This window comes from Pseudorca crassidens, chromosome 19, assembly GCF_039906515.1.
Source record: "Pseudorca crassidens isolate mPseCra1 chromosome 19, mPseCra1.hap1, whole genome shotgun sequence".
Classification (NCBI taxonomy): domain Eukaryota; kingdom Metazoa; phylum Chordata; class Mammalia; order Artiodactyla; family Delphinidae; genus Pseudorca; species Pseudorca crassidens.
This window is the reverse complement of record NC_090314.1, coordinates 42,330,044-42,352,196: the sequence shown is the minus strand read 5'-3', so window position 1 is coordinate 42,352,196 and position 22,153 is coordinate 42,330,044. Positions and strand designations below refer to the sequence as shown.

The following is a 22,153-nucleotide window of genomic DNA, read 5'->3' as shown; positions in this document are numbered from 1 at the left end:
GTGCTCCTAAGCCATAAGTTCCTGAGCTTAGCTGTGTGTGTGAAACATACCTTCTTGTTTGAAAGCAAAGTACGTCTCGGCTTTGGTGCCCAGCCTGAGCTCTGGATGCAGAGGGGCAGCCTATCACCATCCTGAGGAAAAGAATTAAGACATGGCTTTGGGGCTTCCCTGGTGGCGCAGTGGTTAAGAATCCACCTGCCAATGCAGGGGACACTGGTTCAAGCCCTGACCCGGGAAGATCCCACATGCCTCGGAGCAACTAAGCCCATGCGCCCCAACTACTGAGCCTGCGCTCTAGAATCCATGTGCCACAACTAGTGAGCTCGCGAGCCACAACTACTGAAGCCCACACGACTAGAGCCGGTGCTCCACAGCAAGAGAAGCCACCGCAATAAGAAGCCCGCGCACTGCAATGAAGAGTAGGCCCCTGCTCACGCAACTAGAGAAAGCCCGCACACAGCAATGAATGAAGACCCAACGAAGCCAAAAATAAATTTATTAAAAAAAAAATTCAATACAGGCATACCTACCTCAGAGATACTGCAGGTTCCGTTGCAGACCACCACAATAAAGTGAATATCTCGATAAAGTGAGTCATGCCAATATTTTGGTTTCCCCTGTGCATAGAAAAAGTTATATTTAGGGACTTCCCTGGCAGTCCAGTGGTTAAGACTCTGCGCTTCCAACGCAGGGGCCGCAAGTTCAATCCCTGGTCAGGAAACTAAGATCCTACATGCCTCGTGGCGTGGCCAAATTAAAAAAAAAAAAAAAAAAAGATACTTACTATAGTCTATTAAGTGTGCAAAAGCAGTATGTGTGAAAAAACAATGTACATACCTTAATTTAAAAATAATGCTGTTGGGGGACTTCCCTCGTGGTCCAGTGGCTAAGACTGCACTCCCAATGCAGGGGGCCCAGATTCGATCCCTGGTCAGGGAACTAGATCCCACATGCTGCAACTAAGAGTTTGCATGCCACAGCTAAAGATTCCGTGTGCCACAACTAAGACCCAGAGCAACCAAATAAATATTTAAAAAAATAATAATAATGCTGTTGGAAAAATGGTCCCAATAGACTTGCACAATGTAGGGTTGCCACAAAATTGCCATTTGTAAAAAACCTAGGGGTGAGACAGGAATAAAGACACAGACCTACTAGAGCATAGACTTGAGGATATGGGGAGGGGGAGGGGTAAGCTGTGACAAAGTGAGAGAGTGGCATGGACATATATACACTACTAAACGTAAAATAGATAGCTAGTGGGAAGCAGCCGCATAGCACAGGGAAATCAGCTCGGTGGTTTGTGACCACCTAGAGGGGTGGGATAGGGAGGGTGGGAGGGAGGGAGACGCAAGAGGGAAGAGATGGGAACATATGTATATGTATAACTGATTCACTTTGTTATACAGCAGAAACTAACACACCATTGTAAAGCAATTATACTCCAATAAAGATGTTAAAAAACAAAACAAAACCCATGCAGTATCTGAGAAGTGCAATAAAGTGAAGCACAATAAAACAAGATGCCTGTAGACTAATTTTTAGTTGTTTGGGAGAGAGCAGAAATGAACACAGTCGCAGAGAATATGAAGCACAAATAGTTATAAACTTTCCACCCAAACCTTGCAAATTTGATTGGAGGATGTGCATTACCTCCACAGAAATTGGAGGATCTGGGGAAGGAATGAGACTTTCCACCACTGCCCAAACCTCTGATTTGATGGAAGACTAGCAGCTACAGTTGGAATCCCAGGATGGTTCCGCAGCAAACCCTAATTTTCTAGGATCTAGAACTGAAGGGCTAAGGTGGCAACCGGATCCTGCATTGTCACATGTGTCTAATCAATTTTTCTGCCAGCCTGATTCTATCTGAGTCATCTGCGTTTTATTTTGATTCAATTTTTGCCAGCTGCTAACGCCACCTCTTCCTACTCTTTTCAGGCAAGAATGGGACAGGAAGGTTAAAGTGTTTCTCCAAAGCAAGGGTCCTGGGAGTGGGAAACAGTCTCCCCCTGATGGTTTCCAAGGAGGAAACATGCAGGGGTGACTTGGCTCCTGCTTCTGCACTGTCTCTCCTACCAGTAACTACTGGAGACAGGTCCTCTCACAGCACCTGTGAATGCCATTTACAAATGTCGCACAACTCGAGCCTGACCAGTTGTCCACCACATTCCCTCTTCTCCTCTCACTTCCCTCTACCACCCTTCCCCTTTCACCAGGACCCTGGGTTTTACCTTTTTCTGTCTCTATCATGATGAGCCCTGATAATATCATGGGTTCTTAGAAGGAATTCAGACCAATCTCCAGTTTTCTCAGATGAAGAAACAGGCCTACAGAGGTGAGAGTAACTCATCCAAAGTTACACAACTTCATTCACTTATTCATTCAACCAGGAACACTCCTTCCTACCCCTTAAGATTTAGCTTAAACATTACCTCATCAGGGAGAACTTCTCTACTTTATCTAAAGCAGATACCCCCCTCCAATTCTTCCCCATTGTTGCCCCTTGTGTCTTTTTACTTTTTATCACAATTTATAATGTTTCATTTATTAATCTTTCTTTTTTTGTCTGACTCCTCTACGAGAACATAAGCTCCAAGAGGGTAGGAGATACATGTTTGTCCTTCAGAGACATGCTCATCACTCTATTCTCAGCATCCAGCACATAATAGGTGTTCAAGAAATCTTTGTTGAATAAGTAAGTGTATAGTGAGCAGATACTATCTGGGCACCTAGGGCTATGAAGACAGATGGGATACAGTTTCTGTTCTCAGAACTGTCTGTCCAATATGAGCAACAGAACCAGAAAACAGGGAGAATGCAATGAGATCAGGTCTAGATTCCAGGGAGGTATTTTGGGGGCACCTGAACCAGGCATAATCTCTGTTGGGCTTTTGCTACCAACTGCTTAGAATCCCAGATAAACCACTGGGCTGTGCCCGGCTGGGTGACTCAGGCCTGTACCCTGAGCAGCCCAGCAGCATCAGGACCTGACAACTCATCCTGTAGAGTGTGTGCTTAGACGGTACCTGGACCCATTACCCTTTTCAGTGAGGGAAGGCTTGCCAGTCAGTTTCAGGCCAGTTGATGGCCAAATCCACACTCATTGAGGCCTCAGAGACAGCCCCACTACCTTTAAGCCCAGCCTCCAATCTTTTGCCTGGTCTTCTAAGTTTTAGAAGAGAACCTGTGCAGCCTTAAGGGAGATGACACCTGTGGGTAGCCTTTATATCTAAAGGGCAGGTGGGTTGTCCCACATGGCTCAGAGAAAGCTAGTGTTCTGGACCGTAAAAGGCTAGCAGGAGCAACTGGAAGGGAACCCAGCAGGAGGAGGAGGAGGAAGGGAGCCAGTGAGAATCCCTTTCTTTGAAAATAAAGAGTACACAGCCCCCGCTGGCTCTCCTAGGAGGAGGAGCTCACCCTCCAGCCCAATCTTCTCCCTACAGTGGGACAAAATGGGAACTGCTGCTGCTGCTTCTCAAAGCTCACAGCAAGCAAGAAACCTTTTCTCCTGCCCCTTCCAGATTCACCACCCACCTCCTCCAGGAGCCAAAAAGATAGGCTCAGTTTCCCAGCAGCCTGAACCCTCTCTCCAGATGGGAGGCTTCAAGCTAAATTCTGAGCCTACCAAAAGCCCCCTCCTTAGCCTATACTCTCTTTCCAGGGTTGGCTTGTTAGGGGTTAGCCAGAGTCCTCCAGAGTTTCCCTTGATCATTCCCTACCTGCAACAAGGTTGACCATGCCTCTGCCCATGGTTTTTTAATCCATCAGGGAATAACCAAAATGACTTATTAACACCCCCCTAAGGATTCACAGAGCACCTTTAGTTCTGGTCCCCATTCCTCTCCTACAGTTGCCCAGGTCAGGAATTAACTCCAATTTAATTCAGAGAGGTTAAGTAACTTGCCCAAGGTCACACAGTGGAAAAGTGGCAAAAACTTGTGACTCCTGCCCAGCAGTTTGGCCGGTGCTCAAATAATCTTTGTGGAAGGGTGAAATCTGTTGTTTGTTCACTTCGCTGGCCTGTGGGTGCGTCTGTGTGTTGCGGGGAGGGGGCTGTGTGTGGGAGAGGAAAGCTGTCCCCCTTCCTAATGAACTTTGATCTTCTTAGCTCACTCTCAATTCCAAAGAAGTTACTGATTTAACTCTAATCTCTCCGACTGGACCCTAAGGTCATTGTATTCATTATCATTGCAATGCCCCCTCTCCCAAGAGCTATGAAGAGTAGGTCTAATATTTTCCTTCTCAAAAGATCAAAGACCAAAACAATCCAAATAAAGAACCTCACTTTCCCCAAAACATACAGCCCCAAAGCAAATTCCAAAGCACCTCCTGAGCCCCGGCGCCGTCCGCAAACTCCCCCACACACGCCGCCAAGCCACAGTGCGATGGGAGGCGTCTGGGAGGGGGCGCGGAGCATGGGCCGCGCAGCAGGGAGCTGGTGGGCGCCGGGCGCGCTGCCAGGCGGGGCCGCACGCCGGGGGCCGGCCGCCCCTTGCCACGTGGTGGTGGCCGCGGCGGGGTCCGGGGCGCCTTCCCAGCCGGAGAAACCCGGAGCAGCCGGGGGGAGGAGGAGGAGGAAGAGGAGGAGGCGGCGGCGGCGGCGGCAGCGGCGGCGGCGGAGGAGGAGGAGCGGGGCGGGAGCGAGGGAGGGGGTTGGGGGGAGGGGGTGGGGGGTGGGGAGAGACCCGGCGGCGACAGGGCGAGAGCAGAGCGCGGTGCCAGGGGGGTGGGGGCACCGGTCTGGGGAGGGAGCAGGCGGAGGGGGTAAGCTGCGATTACCAGCAGGAACCCGCAGCAGCTGTGAGTCCCGGCTGGGCTGGGCGGGGGGAGGGGAACGGCGTCCAGGGCCGGCCCCAGTGGGTCGCGGGGTGGACCGGAGGAGGGGGCGGGAGGTTGGCCCGCAGCTGGCCCAGGGTGGCGGGGAGGGAAGGGTCCGGCGTCGGCAGTCCGCATTCCCCCTTTCCCCCTCCTCCGCCGCTCCTCAGGCCGCACCGCATCCGGAGCCCCTTCCCCGGCCCGGCAACGGCGGACTGGGGCCCCGGGGCTCGGCCGGCTGTGGGGCAGGGGGCTGCCTGGTCTCGGCCCCTGAGAGGGGAGGGGCGACAGTTTCTGTCCGCCGAGCTAAAGGGGTTTAAAGGGCGGCTCTTAAAGGGACCGCAGACGGGGCCCGGGGCCGAGGAGGCACCCCCTCCCCATCCGCCTGCTGTCGCTCTCGCGCGGGGTCGCTGGGCCGAGGGGGGGGGATGCAGAGGAATCGAACACTGGTCGCGGCCGCTAAGGGTCCAGAGCCCTGGCTAGTGGAGTTGGGCCCGAGGTGGCCGGCCAGCCGGGGGTCTGGGCGGGTGTGGTGAGCGCGGACAGCGGAGTTTGGGGAGAGGGGATGGGCCTGGGGAGGAGAGGGTTAAAGGTGGGGCCAGCCGTACAAATACGCGCGCACACACTCCTTACTCAGACCCGGTCACACGCGTTTCCCTGGCACTTAAGGCGGGGCAGTGTTGGGGCCTGGGCCTGGGCCCTCTTCACCCCAGGCTCCTGCTGCCCGATTTTGGGATGTCGCGGACCCCACTGCCTCAACTCACACCTCGGGAGCCCCCTCTCCTACGGGCACACACGCTCTGGCGCGCGCGCACACACCTCGGACATTCCCATAGTGCCTCACGTGACACACGGCCCCGAACGTGCCCACCCTTCACACACGCTCACGCACGCGTGCACACACAAACACACACGGCCTTCTGGCCACTTCCCCACTCCCTCCGACCCCCCCCCCCCGCCCGCCCGCAGCCCCGCTAAGGCACTCATTGACTGTGATACACCTACACTCATTCACAGACACACACATTCCCCCCACACATGCCAGCCACAGACACACATTCATAAACAGGGCCAGGAAAAGTACACACGCACCCCCTCGCCTACTCTTTCGGGAGCCCTGAGTCATTCCTGCCCCCTCTCAGGGCTCCCCATTTCCCTCTGTGCAGGCACACAGGCCAGGCTTCAGAATTCTCTGTCAGCCCTCTCCACCTGCGCCGGGCTCTCTCCCAGAGCCCCCTTCCCCACTGTGTACCCTCAGACACTCAGCCGATGACCTCCTGTGGGTCCCAGGTCAGGGGTGTGGAGGGCCTGGAGGGTTGCCACAGCCGCCCGGCCTGGTGTGAGTGGGGGAAGCACTTCCTTTTCCTGAACTCTGGGATCCTAGAGGAGGAAGCCGGGGAGTTGGGCGGGCGCCCAGCAGAGGATGTTCTGACAGTGGTGGGGCTGACCCTCCCAGAAGCACTGGGCCTTCCTTAGGGAGGAGCCAGGGGTGCCAGAGGCCTGGCATGAGGAGCTTGGAAGAAAGGTATTTGGGGAAGTGAAGCCTGGGGTGGAGAAGGGGCTGAGGAGTGAGTCAAGGCAGTCCCCATCTGGGCCCTGTGTGCTGGGAAGGCAGCCCTCTCCTGTCCACAGTTCTCCCTGGGTTCCGGAAGGAGCCCTTCCCTGCTGCTGGCCTCGCTTACTTGTCCCTATTTGTCACTGCTCCACCCCCCCCACCCCCACCCCCGCCACCTCCGTCTGGTCCTAGCTCCTTCCCCCAAAGGCAGCAGAGAAGAGAAGATGGGTCTGGGAGGGGGCTGTGAGACACGGGGGCAGGACCAGGCTGCATCCCAGCTGGCCGCAGGGCTCCTCAGGCCAGGACAAGGGGTATTAGGGACAAGCCCTGGGCCACCCTCTCCACCGTTGCTCGTTGCTCCTGCTCTCCCAGGAGGCCCAGGGCGGGCTGTGGCCCAGGCCCTTGCCATGGAGTCCATGTTTGAGGATGACATCAGCATCCTGACCCAGGAGGCCCTGGGGCCCAGTGAGGTGTGGCTGGATGCCCCTGGAGACCCCTCGCTGGGGGGGGACATGTGCTCCGCCTCCCACTTTGCCCTGATCACGGCCTACGGAGACATCAAAGAGCGGCTGGGGGGCCTGGAGAGGGAGAATGCCACCCTCCGCCGCCGCCTCAAAGTCTACGAGATTAAGGTCAGAACCTGGAGATGACGGGGGTCTGGCTGTGTGTGTGACAGGGGAGGGGGCTGCTGGGTGGCAGGAACTGGGGATCCGGCAGAGATTCCAGGGATCCAAAAGAGGGGTCAGGGTACAGACTCTTGGGAACTTGAGGATCCCTCACGAGGGATGTGGCTGCTCTGGACGGATGGGAACTCTGGAGACCCCAGCACCAATCAGGAAAGGATCAGGAGGGATCCGCTTTGGAATGCTGGACCTTGGATCTAAAAAAGATCTGGTTGGTGGGAGACGCCTACAGGGCCATGGGAATCAGGATGTACAGATCCCACTGGAGTGGGGAGGGAGAGGCGAGGATTCTGACGCAGGTTGTGGGATGGGGACACAGCAAGGCTGAAGCTCTTCTGAGGGCCTGCCCCACCCGCAGTACCCACTGATCAATGACTTTGGAGAGGAGCACGGCTTCTCTTTGTATGAAATCAAGGATGGCTCCCTGCTGGAGGTGGAGAAAGTCAGCCTGCAGCAACGGCTCAACCAGTTCCAGCACGAGGTGAGCCCTCCCTGAGCTCTTTGCTCCAGTCCATTTCTGATAACCTCCCCAGCCTCTGACCTTCCATCTCCTTAATCAGAGATGGCCATGGTCCTCCCTAGAACCAGCTGCAGCTCCTCCTACCCCTCCACTGGGTGCTGGGAGTGGGGGTGGGAGGCACAGGGTGCTGCTCTGCCCCCAAGTCAAGATGGGCCTGACTCTGGCTGCACTCCACCCCCTCCGGGCCCCGTCCAGTTGCAGAAGAATAAGGAGCAGGAAGAACAGCTCGGGGAGATGATCCAGGCTTACGAGAAGCTCTGCGTGGAGAAGAGTGACCTGGAGACGGAGCTGGGGGAGATGGTGAGGTCCAGGGAGCCCGGGTGCTTGAGGGTGTGACCTTGGCTGTGTGCTTGTGGAATGCACCCCACCGTGTTCGTGTCTGTCCGTGAGTGAGTGCCCGTTTGGCCTGGTGAGTGGGGTTGTGTGTATCATACAGGTTGTGAGTGACTCTGTGTACATCCTGGCCATGCAGTGACAGGAGGTGACTGTGAGTAGCCCTGTAGAACACTGTGAATCTGTGTGTATGTTGGTGCTCACGCTGCGTTGACCCTGCACCTATAGCACTGAGCTGGAAGGCTGTGTGGGTGAGGGCAGAGGTGACTGAAAGTGTTCGTGGCTGCTGGGATGGGCCTTGGCCTGTGTGTGATTCTGAGTCAGGGTATGGCCATGCATGTGAGCAGGTGGGCAGGTGTTGGAATCAGGAGGCATGGTCTCTTGCTGACTCCTAGCTGTGAGCTGGGTCAAGTCACTTAGCCTCTGTCCTGCCTGTGAAAAGTGGGGCAAATAACAACGTTGCTGAGCTGTTGGGCATTTGTGTAAAAAATGCTTTGACTTAACAATCACAAACACTTAATGGCACTTAACTGTGCCAGGCATCGTTCTTATCTCTTTAGATATATTTACTCATTCTAATCCTCGTAACAAACTTACTTAAGAGGTAGGTGTGGTTAGCTCCGTGTTATAGGTGAGGTAGGTGAAGCCCAGAGTGGTTAAGTGACATATGAAAATGGAAATTATTATGCTCCTGAGGGTGTGGTGGTGTCTGGACAGGAGGCTGAGTGTTCTTGTAAGTGTGTCTGCATGTTAGTGACAAGGAAGAGGCATTAACTCTGACCTTGCAAGGGGCAGTAGCCAGAAACATCTGCATTGCAGTTGCTGGGAGAGGAGACTCATGGCCACTTGGAGAGTGGAGTTGGGATATGTGACCTGGGGTCTCTGCTCAGTTTAGGGGGGTGATGGATACCCAGACATGGAGAAGTTCTGGGTTTGGGTGGCCCACAGGTGTGCCCTGACCTGATGCAGATCCTCACCCCTTTGTTTCCCCCCCATAGCGGGCCCTGGTGGAGACCCACCTGCGGCAGATCTGTGGTTTGGAGCAGCAGCTGCGGCAGCAACAAGGCCTCCGGGATGCAGCCTTCCCCAGCCTGAGCCCCCCACCTGCCCCTGCCCCGCCCTGTGCTGATCTGGACCTGCACTACTTGGCACTAAGAGGCGGATCTGGCTTGAGTCACGGTGAGATCTCAGCCACCCCTGATTTCCATACTCTGAAGTCCCCAAGCCAGCCCCCCATTTCAACACTATTGGACACCTCCAGTGTTTCAGACTGGTAGTCAGCACCCCGTTACAATGTCTTAAACTTCTCCCATAATCACCTCATCCCTCCTTACCAACTGTCCCCTCACCTCATCAACTATTACCCCAGTTTCTCCCACTGGCATCCCCCCACCCTTAACTCCTTCATTCCCAGGCTCTCCCATGCAATTCCTGTATGTGCCGGCAGAGGGCGGCCCCACCCAGAGTCCCCTCCGCCTGTCTTCCGTTGTGATTAGGAGAGGCCCCTGAGGATGCTTTCAGACTTGAGTCTGGCTGGGGAAACCGTTCCAGAGCCCGTCTTATTTCTCCCCTGGCCACCAGAAAGATTAGAAAAAGCGGCTCAGCCCACTGTTCCCCTCTGCCCTCCGTAGAGGTCTCTCTCTCATCCTGGGATATCTACCCTCTGGATGTCTCTCTTGGATCCTTCACGCTGCAGTTCTCACCTGTTTCACTTTGTATTGATCTGGGAGTGGGTGGAGGGTGTCCGGCAGCTGGTTCCAGCCTGACATTGTCCTTTCCTCTACCGACAGGCTGGCCAGGCCCCACGCCGAGTATGAGTGAGCTGGAGCGGCGGCAGCTAGAAGAGGCTCTGGAGGCTGCCCAGGGAGAGGCCCGGGGGGCTCAGCTTCGGGAGGAGCAGCTCCAGGCTGAGTGTGAGCGGCTGCAGGGGGAGCTGAAGCAGCTGCAGGAGACCCGGGCCCAGGTAAAAAGGGGGGGGGCGCTGACCTGGGGTCCCTGCTCTGGCACCTGCAGAGCTCCTTGAAGGTCTGGGGGCTGCTGGAAACGACTTTAGAGATCTGGGACTTCCTCACTGAGTACAGACCAGCCCTGGGAATGGTAAAGAAGGGAAGTTCAGGCAAGGTGAGGTTGGGGTCTGACTGCTCGATCTTTCCCTTAGGATCTGGCCTCCAACCAGTCAGAGCGCGACATGGCGTGGGTGAAAAGAGTTGGGGATGATCAGTAAGTCACTCTGTAATCCTCCTCCTCTTAACCTCTGCACCCCCGGGGATGGCATTTTCCAGGTTCCCCCTTTGATTCTCTCCTCCCCCTGCACACTGTTTGGGGGACCTCTCTTCCACGCTGTCGGGTTGCTTGTGTGGCTCTGCACCCTTCACAGGAAGAAGGCGAGCTTCTGGAGGTGCTCAGGTTCTGGGAGGTACCCTTTGCTTTCCTCTGGCACCCAGGCCTGTGTCTTCTTGAGGTGTCAGGTGTTGAGAGAGACTTTCTCAGAAGCTTTGCTGCTATATTCAGTGTCCCCTGGTGAGTTTGGGGGCCTCTCTGGAGCCCATTTTCTATCCCAGTAACAAGGCCCAGCCACTTGGGTTAACCCTGTCCTCCCTGACAAGGAGGAAGGAGATGGTCTCTTTTAGGATTTGTGGTGCCTCGTCTCCTATCTCAGGAGAGAGAAAGCTGAGGCTTAGGAGAGGATGGACTTCCTTGAGTTCATACAGCAGCATGCAGGGAATTAGAACATATTATGCTGGGGTGTCTCTTGGGGATCCTGCCATTAAAGAGAGGCAGCAGTAGGTGGGGAGGGAGCTATGTCAGGGTGAAGCCTAGTAGCGGGGCCTCCGGGGCAGCATTGGGCAGCCAGGGAGAGGGTGAGCGCAGCCTGGCAGCAGTGAGCCTGGTGCCTTTCACATCCGCACCCGAACTCGTCCTCTCCCACTTTCTGAGAAATAGAGCACAAACCTCCTTCCGCCTAAGCCTTCTCCCCTAAGATGAGACGTGTGGCACAGACTCCCTACTTTCATCAGAGGGGAAGACTGAGGCCCAGCAAGGGCAGGAGCTAACCCTCCACCACACCACACACCCAGCCCCAGGACCCCCGGTCCTCCTCCCAGCAGGCTCCCTCCTCACCTTCCTCCTGGCTTCTGGCCGGTTGGGGGTACCTCTCACCTCCCTCTGCACCCTGGGGTGAGGGCCTGGGTGGGGCTGTGATAGCTGGGGAGTGAGAACCCAGTGTGTGGGACTGATGGGCGGGACCCCTCAGCTGTTAGGGGCCTCTGCAGAGAGGGTCCACCCTAGCTTGTGGCTGGGGCTCAGGGTCCATCCTAGCCTGTGTACCCAGACCCGGAAAGCGCGCACACACACACACACACACACACACACACACACACACACACGTTCTAGAATCATAGCTTGCCCCTAAAGTCACACCGTGGGGCCCTTTATGGCTCACTGAATCCTACTCCCTCTTAGAAGACCAGCAGTGAAGCCTCCCTCAATTGGTTGAACCCAGAGAGAGGATTTTTTTTGGCTGGAGTCCGAAGAGCCAGGTTTCGAATCTCAGGGACCCCTCTTGGGATGCCGAGTGGCTTAGCTTTGTCCACTTCACCTAATCTGGCCCCAGGTTTCCCTCATGGCCTCAGAGGTCCGTCGTTGCTGGGAGAAGTGGCAGAAGGTGATGTGGGGGAGGCAGAAAAGGGGGGTGGGTCCCAAGGGGCCACGTGAGCGAGTGAGTAGAAGAGAACCCCTCCCGCAGATGCTTTTGGAGGTCATATCGTCTATGCCACTAATTCTGGCCCGGACAGCCGCTTTTCCTTCGCACCCCAAGGCACCCCCACCCGCCCCGACCCTGTCCCTTTGGCCAGAGGGAGCTGGGCTCTGCTCCGGGGCTGCTCCTACCTGAGGTGACCTCCAGCTCCTCCCCTTGGTCTCCATGGCTTGGGCTCTGCATCAGGGCCTCCTGGACGTCTACCCGTAGAGCCGGCTGGGCCCTGCCTGCCCAGCTTCACACTTCCTTTCAGGCCAAGCATCTCTGGATAGCCTCAGCTTGGCAAGAGTTAATTCTCAGAGGAAGTCCTCCCTCCCCCGGTAGTTTTATTTTCTTATAAACTCAGCTCCTTTTGGTAATAAGCCGCTTCCCGAGTGCTCCCTCCCCGTCCTCCCACCTGAGGAGGCCTCAGTCATCTACTCCAGCTCCTTTCCCCCCACCAGCCCCTCCTTTTCTTTCTACTTCTGCCTAAGCCTCCAGGCTAGTGGGAATTTTATATGTGGACCTTCCTAGGAGAGGATTGCAGGGGTGGGTTATCCAGATGGAGGTGTGAAGGCTAAAGAGGGAGCCACAGAGCTTCCTGAGTCCAGCCGAGTCCTCTGTGGGAACCCTGTGTACCCCCGAGAGGTGCTCCCCCGTCTCTGTGTGGATGCCTCCAGGTGGCCAGTTTCACCGTGGGAGTCCTGGCTGTTCACACGCCCTCACTTGTACTGCCACCGCCTCTATTAATTCCCCTCAGTGAGTCCCCCAGGTGCTGAGGGGGCAGTCCTGGGACGCAGCCCCAGCCCCAAGGCTTCCAGTCCCTCCCATCCCAGCCCCTGGCTCACAGGTCCAGGTCATCAATGTGCCTCTGAAAATGGGCGCCCAGACCGGACTGCCACCCTCCAGGTCTGACCTCCGGTCAAGATTTCCCTGCTGTTCGGTCAGCCCAGCATCTGGTGGTCGGTGCCCAGGGGGACGAATTGCCCCAGAGGAAGAGCCGCTGAGGGTGACTCGCGGGCCAAAGGCAATAATGAAGGAGGAGGTAGGAGTGGAGACCACCTGCTCCTGAGAATGTGCAGGGAGCTGAGGACCCCAGGAGGGTCCCAGCCAAGTGAGAGGTGCAGAACCCATGGCCTCCTTCCCTCTGGGCCCCACTCGGGGTCACAGGTCCTGAGTGCGGCCTTCCTGAGGGTGTGGCCAGTGCTGAGGGTGGAAGGGAGATTGTGGAGAGGGGGCTTCTTGAGGGGGCTCCGTCAGGGGAATGAGGGCCAGTGAGGGAGGGGGTTCATCCATGAGGGGAGCACCCTGTGAGAAGATGGGGATTCAGTATGAGTGATGGGGGGGGACTAGAGGCCTTTCTCCCCAACGTGGGGGGCTCAGTGTTGTAGCCTGGGTGCTTTTCCGCCCACCCCCCACCCCTCTCTCTCTCCACCCACAAGCCTCTGCGTGGGCTGCGGTTAGTGGTGGGGGAGAAGTGTGAACTCGGAGAGAGAGGATGGAAACTCTGCACGGAGGTCAAGGGCAGAGTTGTGGGGGGGAGTCAGGACGGAAGTCGGAGACCCCCGTGTACCCTGAGCTTAGTCTCATGCCCCAGAACCAGCGGGCCCAGGGCCTCCCCCTTCACGCTTCTCACCCTCCCTACTTCCTTTCTTTCAAATTTCCTTCAGCCTGGGTACCCGGCCCACAGGAATTAAGCCCTGAGCACTTGCAGCCTCGGGGCTCCCCAAGGGTGGGGAGGGGTTCTGAAGTAGGGGCCCACCACGCCCACCTAATTGTGGTCTGAGGGGTTGGTGGGCTTTGAACTGTCTCTGACCCTTTCCCTGCCAGGGAGGCAGAGAGCAGCTCTTACCCACGCTCTCTCCCTCGATGGGGAACTCCACGTCCTCCCCTCATTCAAACCAAACTCACTGAGCTGGTATCTCTAGAAAAGGATCAAAACTGGTTTCCCCCTTTCTCCACCCGTCTCCTAGGTGCTTCCCTGAGTCTTCATCCACAGCAGACACTCTACGAGGCAGTTTACCTACAAAATCTCATTTGTCTCTCACCAAAATGTGACAGTATTGTCCCCTTTTACAGCTGAGCAAACCAAGGTTACAAAGAAGTAATCAGAGAAGTTAAGTGCAAATTCCAAACAGGTCCTGAGCAGATGGGGTGACGGTACCTTGTGGTGTTTTTCTGGTTCACATTCTTATCCAAGTAGGAGGTCCTTATATGAGGGGCAGCCAGATGATTTGTTGACTAAACCTGATCATTTTTAAAAGTGAAAGGGGGCCCTATTAATAATTATGCCAGGTGACTCCTGTGAACCAGGACAGCCCTGGGCAAACTGGGATGTGTGGGCCCCCCCAACCGAAATGGGGACCCTGGTTCCTAGCCCTGCTGTGAGCCTCTCGGTTTGGTTGTATCTGAGGAGGCTTTCTGGACACAGAGAACATCTGGCTGAGCTGGAAGCATGGCAGGGGCTGCCATGAAGAGCTGGGCTCTGTGGACCGCAAGTCATAGCTGGCCGAGGAGAGTGAAGGGGCTCAAGGCGCCTGAAAGGAAGTGGTGGAGCGCTGGGTTGTTGCATGCGACTTCCTCCTCCCCCGGCCCACAACCTCAAGTCCCTCCACGGCCCGGTGCCTGTGGTCCCCTCCCTGAGGGTCGGGCCGGGTGGGAAGACTAATGCTGGGTGTGCCTGTGGGTGGTGGAAAGTTGGGTCCCTCAATTCCCCCGCGGGGGTGAGGTGGCTGGGGGCAGCAGGGGGCAGCTATGGGCAAGGATGGAGGGGGTGGGGATGCTGGATTTCTGTTTTCCTGCTGATTCTGTCAGCCAGGGATTCTGACCACATGACCAGCTCTGATCCTTACCCCGGTCGTATCCCTAATACTGATCCCATCCCTCCCTGTAACCCTATCCCTCATCCTGCCCCCAGCTCCATCTACAATCCTGACTGAAAATGAACTAATCTGACCCCGACCCCAGCCTTAATCCTGACCTTGAGCCCATCCATCCCTAGTTCTAATCCCATGACCCAGTGCTGGTCTGAATTTCGACCCTGCCGCATCTGCGTCTGCATCCAAATCCGCATCCTCACAGAGGCTGCAGCGCAGCACAGGGCACCCAAGTGAACCTCCCTGGGGAAGACACTGCACTCGGACGTGTCTCCCAGCTGGTTTGGGGCAGAAAGAGGCCTTTTACAGAGGCAGACGCTTACGTCTCTAACCTTTCTCATCTCAGTTGCTTTGTCAATAACAGTGAAGATGATTGTTTCCAGATGAATTTTTGAGCCCCCTCAATTATTCGTGGAAAGAATGAATGAAAGGATAAGTCAAAAAAGGGTGGAAAGGTTTGCAGTGGTGGGAGCCCTCTTTCCTGCCAACGCTGCCATTTGCACTGTGGCTCTTCCGAAGGTGCCAGCGCAGCAGGCTGAGGTGCCAAGAGCCTGTTTGCATCCCTGCTCTGTGCCACCACTGCTCTGTGACCTTGACCCGGCCTCCTAATATAAACTCTGTCCTTCCACTTCCACACGTGTCTAGCGCCTTCCTCTCCCCTCCCAGGGCAGGGCTGGTGATGCTCAGGGCTCCCAGGCCACTTTGCAGGTCCCCAGCCTCTTCCTCCTCCTCCTCATCTTTCCCTCTGCTGCCTTCCCACCTCTCCTTTCCCCCGTTCCCTGATCCTTTTGGAAGGCAGTAGATAGCTTAGTGGTCAGTAGCCTCAACTTTGGAGTCCAGGAGACGGGAGCTCCCATTCCAGCAACGCCACTATTACTGGGCTTTATGGCTTTGGTCAAGTGACTTAACCTCTGTAAGCTTCAGTTTTCTCATCTGTTCAGATGGAGATAATAAGAGTGGTCACACTGTAGGGTTGTTGTGAAGATTAAATTCTTAGCACACTGCCTGGCCCATAAGGGCTCATACAGATTATTTATGACTCTTTTCTCCCTGAGTCCTTCCCAAGTTCTGAGAGACTCAGACAGGATTTTCCCCCATAATTTAAGCAATGAAGAAGCACCCAAATGCAGCCGTCTGCTGCCGTTCACCTGACCCATCCTTCCCAGACAGCTGTGATGGTGGAAAATAGCACTCAGGTGTGGGCCAGGAAGCCAGGAAGTGGAATGTGTATTCAGGTGCGCGTGTGCGACTCTTGGTTGTGTTGTGAAGTGAGATTTTTTCCCACTGAATTGGCAGTGTTTTCTAATGGGAGTCATTCGGGTTGTTAGAGCATTTAGCAGCCTGGGCCTGAGCATCTTGAGGTGGGAAGAGAGAGAGACGCCCAATGAAGGGGGAGGTCCCACAGGGCCATGGGGCATCAGGAGGTCAGGTCCCCCCACCTTGCCCGGGGTCTCAGAGGTCATTGCAAGGGCTGCCTGGAGCTCCAGGAGGACACAGGGTCAGAGCTGGAAGAGGGGCTGGGCATTTTGGGCCAGGGCCTTCTCCATTCCATTTCCTCTTGCCCTGTTTTGCTGCGAGGAGGGTGCCAGGAGCTGGGCGGTGGAAACTGGGGTAGCTCCTGATATGGGGAAGAAGGCAAGCGGGGAGAGATGGAGCTTGGCAACTGAGTGTGGCAGGTGAGATCGCTAAGGCAGGGTGTGAAGGCGACAGCCTGTATCTGTCACCTGAGATACAGCAGTGAAGGCGGACAGGGAGAGAAACTGTGGTTGCTCGGTCAGAGAGGATGTTCCATCAGTGCCCTGCCCAGGGCTCCCTCCTGCCCCCACCACTGAGGGGCTAGCACAGTCCTCCAAAAGCCCCCAGTCTGAGCGGGGGAGACGCAGCTCCTGCCCTCAGATTCCCTCGGTTTGAAGAGGGGAGCCTCCTGCTGGGAAGTCCCCAATTTAATGTGGGACACAGACTGGCCTCCCAGTCTGATGAAGGCAATGCCATTTCTCCCCATGCTGAAGAAGAGCGTGGGGGAACATAGGACACACGACGGCTGAGATGTGGTGGGATAGAGGCTGCAGCACCTTGGCCAGGGCTCCCAAAAGGACTCCCTCCTCTCTGCTCCTGTCCATCCCTGTCCACCATCAGACTGGTAGAGGGCACTCTCCCGCCTTTAGAAGTGGGCTTGTCCCCCAGAATCCCAGCTTGTTTGCAAGAATTTGGCTTTGGTCCAAATGGGTTAAAAATAGCTTTGTTGTGGGAGGGGCTCCCCCTTCCACCCAGCTCTGCCCCAGGATTGGCGCGAGAGAGCCCGCCAGTGAGTAGAGAGCGAGGGAGTTCAGTCATCATCTACCCTCTGCACCTCGGCTTTTCCTGCCCTCTGAAGCCCTAACCTCATGACTTCCCCTCCTTTTCTCCGGGGTCACACACACACACTCTCTCTCTCTCACCCTGTTCCTCACACCCATCACAGTGGTCTCACACCTCCCTTCATTCCCTCCCATTCACATACATCCTCTCTCACTCGTCCATTACCATGGGATGAGGACAGGGTCCTCAGGGTCTGGAGAACTGCCTCCACCCTCCTCTCCTTGCTGCCCAGGGCCCTTCAGCTACTGGGGCAATAGGGCCTCCCCTGTGAGGAAATCCCTCTGGACTGGCCAAGCCTCTGCCTGCCACTTCCCTCCAGCTCCAACTTCCACAAAGTTCCAGAGTCCCTTCTGGATTGAGGAGGCAAGATCTGAGGAAACAAAATCCCCTGCTTCCCAGGATTGGTCCAACCCCAGATCAGAGATGAAAGCAGTGACCCAAGGCCATGGCAGAGCCTCATGTGACATCAAGACAGGCTCCCTGGAGGTGTGCAGGCTGGGGTGGGAGAGAGGGGAGGGGCAGTGTTGAGAATGATAACCTTCAGTGATTCTGGGTCACAGGGACCCAAAGAAAAAGGAAGAGAAAAGGAAGTGGTTGAAGTCTTTGCTAAGTCTGTTCCAGCTCCATGAGGGTGGGTGCCCAGGAGGCCTGAGCATGAAGTGCGAGGAAAAAAAGGGAAGAGAGAAAACTGGATAGAGAGGCTCAATTCAATATTCACTTACTGAACAGCTCCTGGGTACCAGACCCTGGACAAGATGCTGGGAATACGAATACAGTGATATAGACCGCAACTTTGAGGAACTCCCAGTGAAGTTCCAGAACAAGGCAACTTTTGTTAGGTGCTTAATGTGAGTGGCGCCCCCTGGAGGTGTTCAGTGCACAACAGCTCCATGTAAAGGGTTCCCTGATGATCCTGGGAGTTGCAAGGCTGAATCAAGCTCAGAGGCAGCTTTGAGGTGGAAGCAAGAGCAGTGGACCTGGAAATAGGCAGACTTGGGTTCAAGTTTATCAGTTGGCACCTCTGCCAAGCTAGAAGGCCATGTCTTCACTTATGGAATGGAGCTCTTCATAGGCTGTGCAGCAGTGATCCCTGATCTTTCAAAGGTGAGGACTCCTCAGGCAGCCCCTGCCCCCAATACACAGATTGCACTTAAACTATTACCATGAGCTCTTTGAGAAAATTCACAGGGACAAAACCTACTATAAATTCAGTGCAGCTTTTTGATGAATCTGTGTTTTATTTGTCACCACAGCTTCTGCACAGATTAGAAAAACATTCACACATACCTGTATGAGGTGTGTTCAGGCCACAGACAAGGCTCAGTGAATACACAATCTCAGGGATCCCTTGAAATCACTGAGCTCTCTATCCCCAGCCCATAGTCTGGGAACCACTGCCCTAAACCAAGGTAAGGCTCGGGGTCGGGGGAGGGGTCCCTGGAAGAAGTTCCGTTTGAGGTGGCCCTCAAAGCCCAAGAGAATTTCTGCAGCAGGGCTAGGAGGGCCTGGGAGGGGAGGGGAGGGCCAGATGTGGGGCAGAGGCAGTTCTCCACAGCTGTGGCAGTGAACCCATTTCCCTTCTCCTCTCCCCCACTCCCTGCCCTCTGACCTCAGGGTCAGGGCAGGCTGGGGTCAAGCCTTGACCTGGGTGACTGGGTGTCCTTCAGGGTGAATTTGGCGCTGGCTTACACGGAGCTGACAGAGGAGCTGGGCCGGCTTCGGGAGTTGAGTTCCCTGCAGGGGAGGATCCTGAGGACTCTGCTGCAGGAGCAGGCTCGGAGTGGCGGTGAGATGGGGCAGGGGAGGCCTGGAGCTGGACCCGGAAGGAGGGGATAGCTATGGCCACCGTCCTGCGTCCGGGGACCACCCTTCACTTCCTTCCCCCGTGCCCAGGCCTTTTCCACTCCCGTTCGGAGAGTGGGTGGGCACTGGTCGCCGGCAAGGCCCTGTTTCCCCAGTTCTGACGTCTTCTCTCCCCACCACTGTCCCCCTTCTCTTCTAGGCCAGAGGCACTCGCCGCTGTCGCAGCGCCACTCCCCGGCCCCCCAGTGTCCCTCGCACTCCCCGCCGGCCCGAGCGGCGCCCCCTTGCCCCCCGTGCCAGTCCCCCGTCCCCCAGCGCCGCTCTCCCGGGCCCCCCTGCCCTTCGCCCCAGCAGCGCCGCTCGCCGGCCTCGCCCTCGTGCCCGTCGCCCGTCCCGCAGCGCCGCTCGCCGGTGCCGCCGCCATGCCAGTCCCCCAGCCCGCAGTGCCGCTCCCCAGGGCCTCCCGCCTGCCCGGCCCCGCAGCCCCGGCCCCCACCACCCCCGCCGCCCGGGGAGAGGACACTGGCCGAGCGAGCCTACGCCAAGCCGCCCAGCCACCACGTGAAGGCCGGCTTCCAGGGCCGGCGCAGCTACTCGGAGATGGCGGAGGGCGCGGGCTACGCGGGCGCCTCCCCGCCCTGGCTGCAGGCCGAGGCGGCCACGCTGCCCAAGCCGCGGGCCTACGGCAGCGAGCTCTACGGCCCCGGCCGGCCCCTCAGCCCACGGCGCGCCTTCGAGGGCATCCGCCTGCGCTTCGAGAAGCAGCCGTCGGAGGAGGAGGAGTGGGCCGTGCCCGCCAGCCCGCCCAGCCCGCCCAGCCCGGAGGCTGGCGCCATCCGCTGCGCCTCGTTCTGCGCTGGCTTCCCCATCCCGGAGTCGCCCGCCGCCACCGCCTACACCCACGCCGAGCACGCGCAGTCCTGGCCGTCCATCAACGTGAGTGGGCACGTGCGCGGGCACGTGCCTCAGACCCGGCGGGGGGTGGGGGGCCGCGGGGTGGGGGCCCGCCGCCCTCTTCACGCCTGATTGATGGGCGGGGCTCCCTTCCTTTGTTACCGCCCCCTTCCCGGGGCGCAGCAACCCCTCTCTCTCCAGTGGCCTTTTGTTGGCATGAATTGGGGCCCGCACCATTAAAACTTGTTCAGTTTCACGGTTAAAGGCCGGGGTCTTTAGAGTGACAGTCCTGGCTTTGATTCTGGATTCCACCACTTAGTAGCTTTGGGACCTCCGGCAAGTTACTTATCTTCTTGGCCTTCAGTTTTCTCATCTGCAAAAATGAGGTCAATGATTTATTATCTAATTCCATTAGAGAGTTCTTAAGAGGGAGGCAGTGAGCCCAAAGCACTCTTGCACAGTGCCTGGCTCAGTAGTAAACATCTGCTGTTACTTGGTGACGGAGGCTATGCTGATGCCATGGGTCTTGGTTCCGGACAGGGACAGGCCTGCTCATCCAGTTCTGTCCATCAGGCCTCAGAGCCCCTGCCCCTTTCTGTCTGTCCTAGAAGACAGCCCTATCTCACGGCTGTATCGTTTCACTGAAATAATGAGTTTCCTGGATGTCAGAGCCAACTCTTGCCACCTGAAAGGACCAAAAAATATTCCAAAGCCAGACAGAAAATTATTTTGGGGTTGTACATTGTTTAGGATTATCCACTGCTTTGAGTTATCTGAGAGCTGTGTCTTAGTCAGTTTGAGGGCATATCTGGGTCTTGGCTTCCCTCATTACCGCAGATGCCTTGGGGGGCTGAGCATACCCACCTCCCCATTCACACCTCCTGGGGACACTATGCCCGGGGGTCGGGGCAGTGGGTGATGAACTGGTAGAAGGTGGCCAGGGAGGGGGAGGAAGGGGGTGGTACAGGAGAAGGGGTGCCCAGATGCCTTCTGCATGCTGCAGCCATCCCTGCCTCAGGTCCCAGGGAAGGGCAGGTTGGGATGTGGGGACCATGAGGGAGGATTGTGGACCATAAATGACTCCCTTCTCTCCCCACAGCTGCTGATGGAGACAGTGGGCTCTGATATCCGCAGCTGCCCCCTCTGCCAACTGGGTTTCCCTGTCGGGTACCCCGATGATGCCCTCATCAAACACATTGACTCTCACCTGGAGAACAGCAAGATCTAGGGTGCCTCCCCCACCCACTGGCTGTTTCTTCACCTTCTCCCATCACCCCCAAACTCTCACTCACTTTGAATGCTGCATGAATCTCGTAGGGGGCCCCTGCCCCTTGCGACCCCCAGATACCTCCACTAGCTATCGAGTCAACGTGTGCACCATCTTCCCTGGTCCAGGCACCACTCAGCCCTGGCTTTTCCCAGGTCAGCTGAGGCTCTCCCCAGCTCCCTGGCTTCTGCTGGGGAGGTGGGGATCAGGGCTGGGGTGGGAAGGGGCATATCCCACCCAGCCTCTCCCTCTGCCTTTCTGTTTTCAAACGGTTGGATCCAAGAAGGTGTCTAGTGCTTGGGCCTGGGGGAGGGGAGGGTATCAAAAGACTCCAGGAGCTCCCCTAGCACCTCCCCAGATGTCCGTCTTTCTCAGGCTGTGCTCTGTCCAGGGAATGCCTCCCTGTGGGGTCTCAGAGCCTCCCCTGCACACTGACGCCAGTTCCTCCATCCCATGGCCAGGTCGGGACTCGCCGTTCCCTGCAGGCCAACCCTGTTCTCCCCCTCTGCCCACCCTGGAGAGGAGAGGGAGGACCCTGGAGGACTGGGAGCATCCAGCCTAAAGAGGCTGCCCTGAGGCGCCATGACCGTCAGGCTAGGGAACTATCTGTGCCAGCCTCCCGGGCCTATGCCCTCCTCCTGGAGCCCCCAGCACCAAGGCACAGATTGTTAAGGCAGATGCTTCCCTCCGCCCTGACCCCACTCAAGCCCCGACACCACAGGTGCCCTGGAGCCCGGGTGTGACTCAGCCTCTGTTAGCTGGGTGGGTGTCATCAGCCCCGCCTCCCAATCCAGAACCTGAGGATGGGCCCAGGGTGCTGTGGAGATCAACTTCAAAAGAGCTAACCCCCTTCCCACACCCCAGAGCCCCACATTCCCTCTGTGAAATCTACCTCAGAGTCGAACCCTCAGAAGGACGGGTAAGCAGGAGGCCAGGGGGTCCCCAGGGCTGAGGTGTGGAGCTTGCTATGGCAAGAGCCTGCCGCCCCACGATGAGTCCGCCCCCCTCCACTGCAAGCCCCTCCCGGGTCCCAGCCCGGTGCGGGCAGTGGACGCCACTGTCAGTGCATGTACCTTTCTGATCCAACTCTTCCAGGTCCCCCACCTCCTCACATCCCTCCCCCCCTCCTCAGTGCAGGGGAGTGAGGGGGTGTGTGGGGCAGGGAAGGGGCTGAGGACTCCAGAGACACATGGCCTTGTACCTTGAGTGTCCCCCTAGGGAGGGGGAATGGGGAAGGGGGACTGGAGAGGGGAGTGGGGCCCCGAGCTCTCTGAACAAGTTGGAAGTCCAAATAAAACTTACCTGTTCCA

At 56.9% G+C, this 22,153-nt stretch overlaps 1 protein-coding gene and 1 long non-coding RNA gene across 5 annotated transcripts in view; one reads left to right on the top strand and one right to left on the bottom strand.

Moving 5' to 3' along the window:
• Positions 1-6,214, bottom strand: part of LOC137212894 (uncharacterized) — a 10,871-nt gene extending 4,657 nt beyond the window's left edge. The window contains exons 1-3 of the long non-coding RNA XR_010937687.1: positions 6,071-6,214; positions 531-617; positions 51-131 (exon numbers count right to left, since the gene is read on the bottom strand). This is a non-coding gene — a long non-coding RNA (uncharacterized lncRNA). The remainder of the gene's footprint in view (positions 1-50; positions 132-530; positions 618-6,070) is intronic.
• Positions 4,683-22,153, top strand: TBKBP1 (TBK1 binding protein 1). Of its 4 annotated transcripts, none has more exons than XM_067717017.1 (10): positions 4,683-4,803; positions 6,746-7,005; positions 7,415-7,537; positions 7,772-7,876; positions 8,908-9,088; positions 9,700-9,872; positions 10,068-10,129; positions 18,547-18,665; positions 18,882-19,618; positions 20,676-22,153. In XM_067717017.1, exons 2-10 carry the CDS (start codon positions 6,781-6,783, stop codon positions 20,802-20,804), a joined length of 1,854 nt encoding a protein of 617 aa, XP_067573118.1. In that variant the 5' UTR covers positions 4,683-4,803; positions 6,746-6,780; the 3' UTR covers positions 20,805-22,153. The 4 variants fall into 4 exon arrangements, with proteins under 4 accessions (XP_067573118.1, XP_067573120.1, XP_067573117.1 ...); XM_067717019.1 differs by lacking the exon at positions 4,683-4,803 and adding an exon at positions 6,204-6,343; XM_067717016.1 differs by lacking the exon at positions 4,683-4,803 and having other exon boundaries at positions 6,220-7,005; positions 7,472-7,537.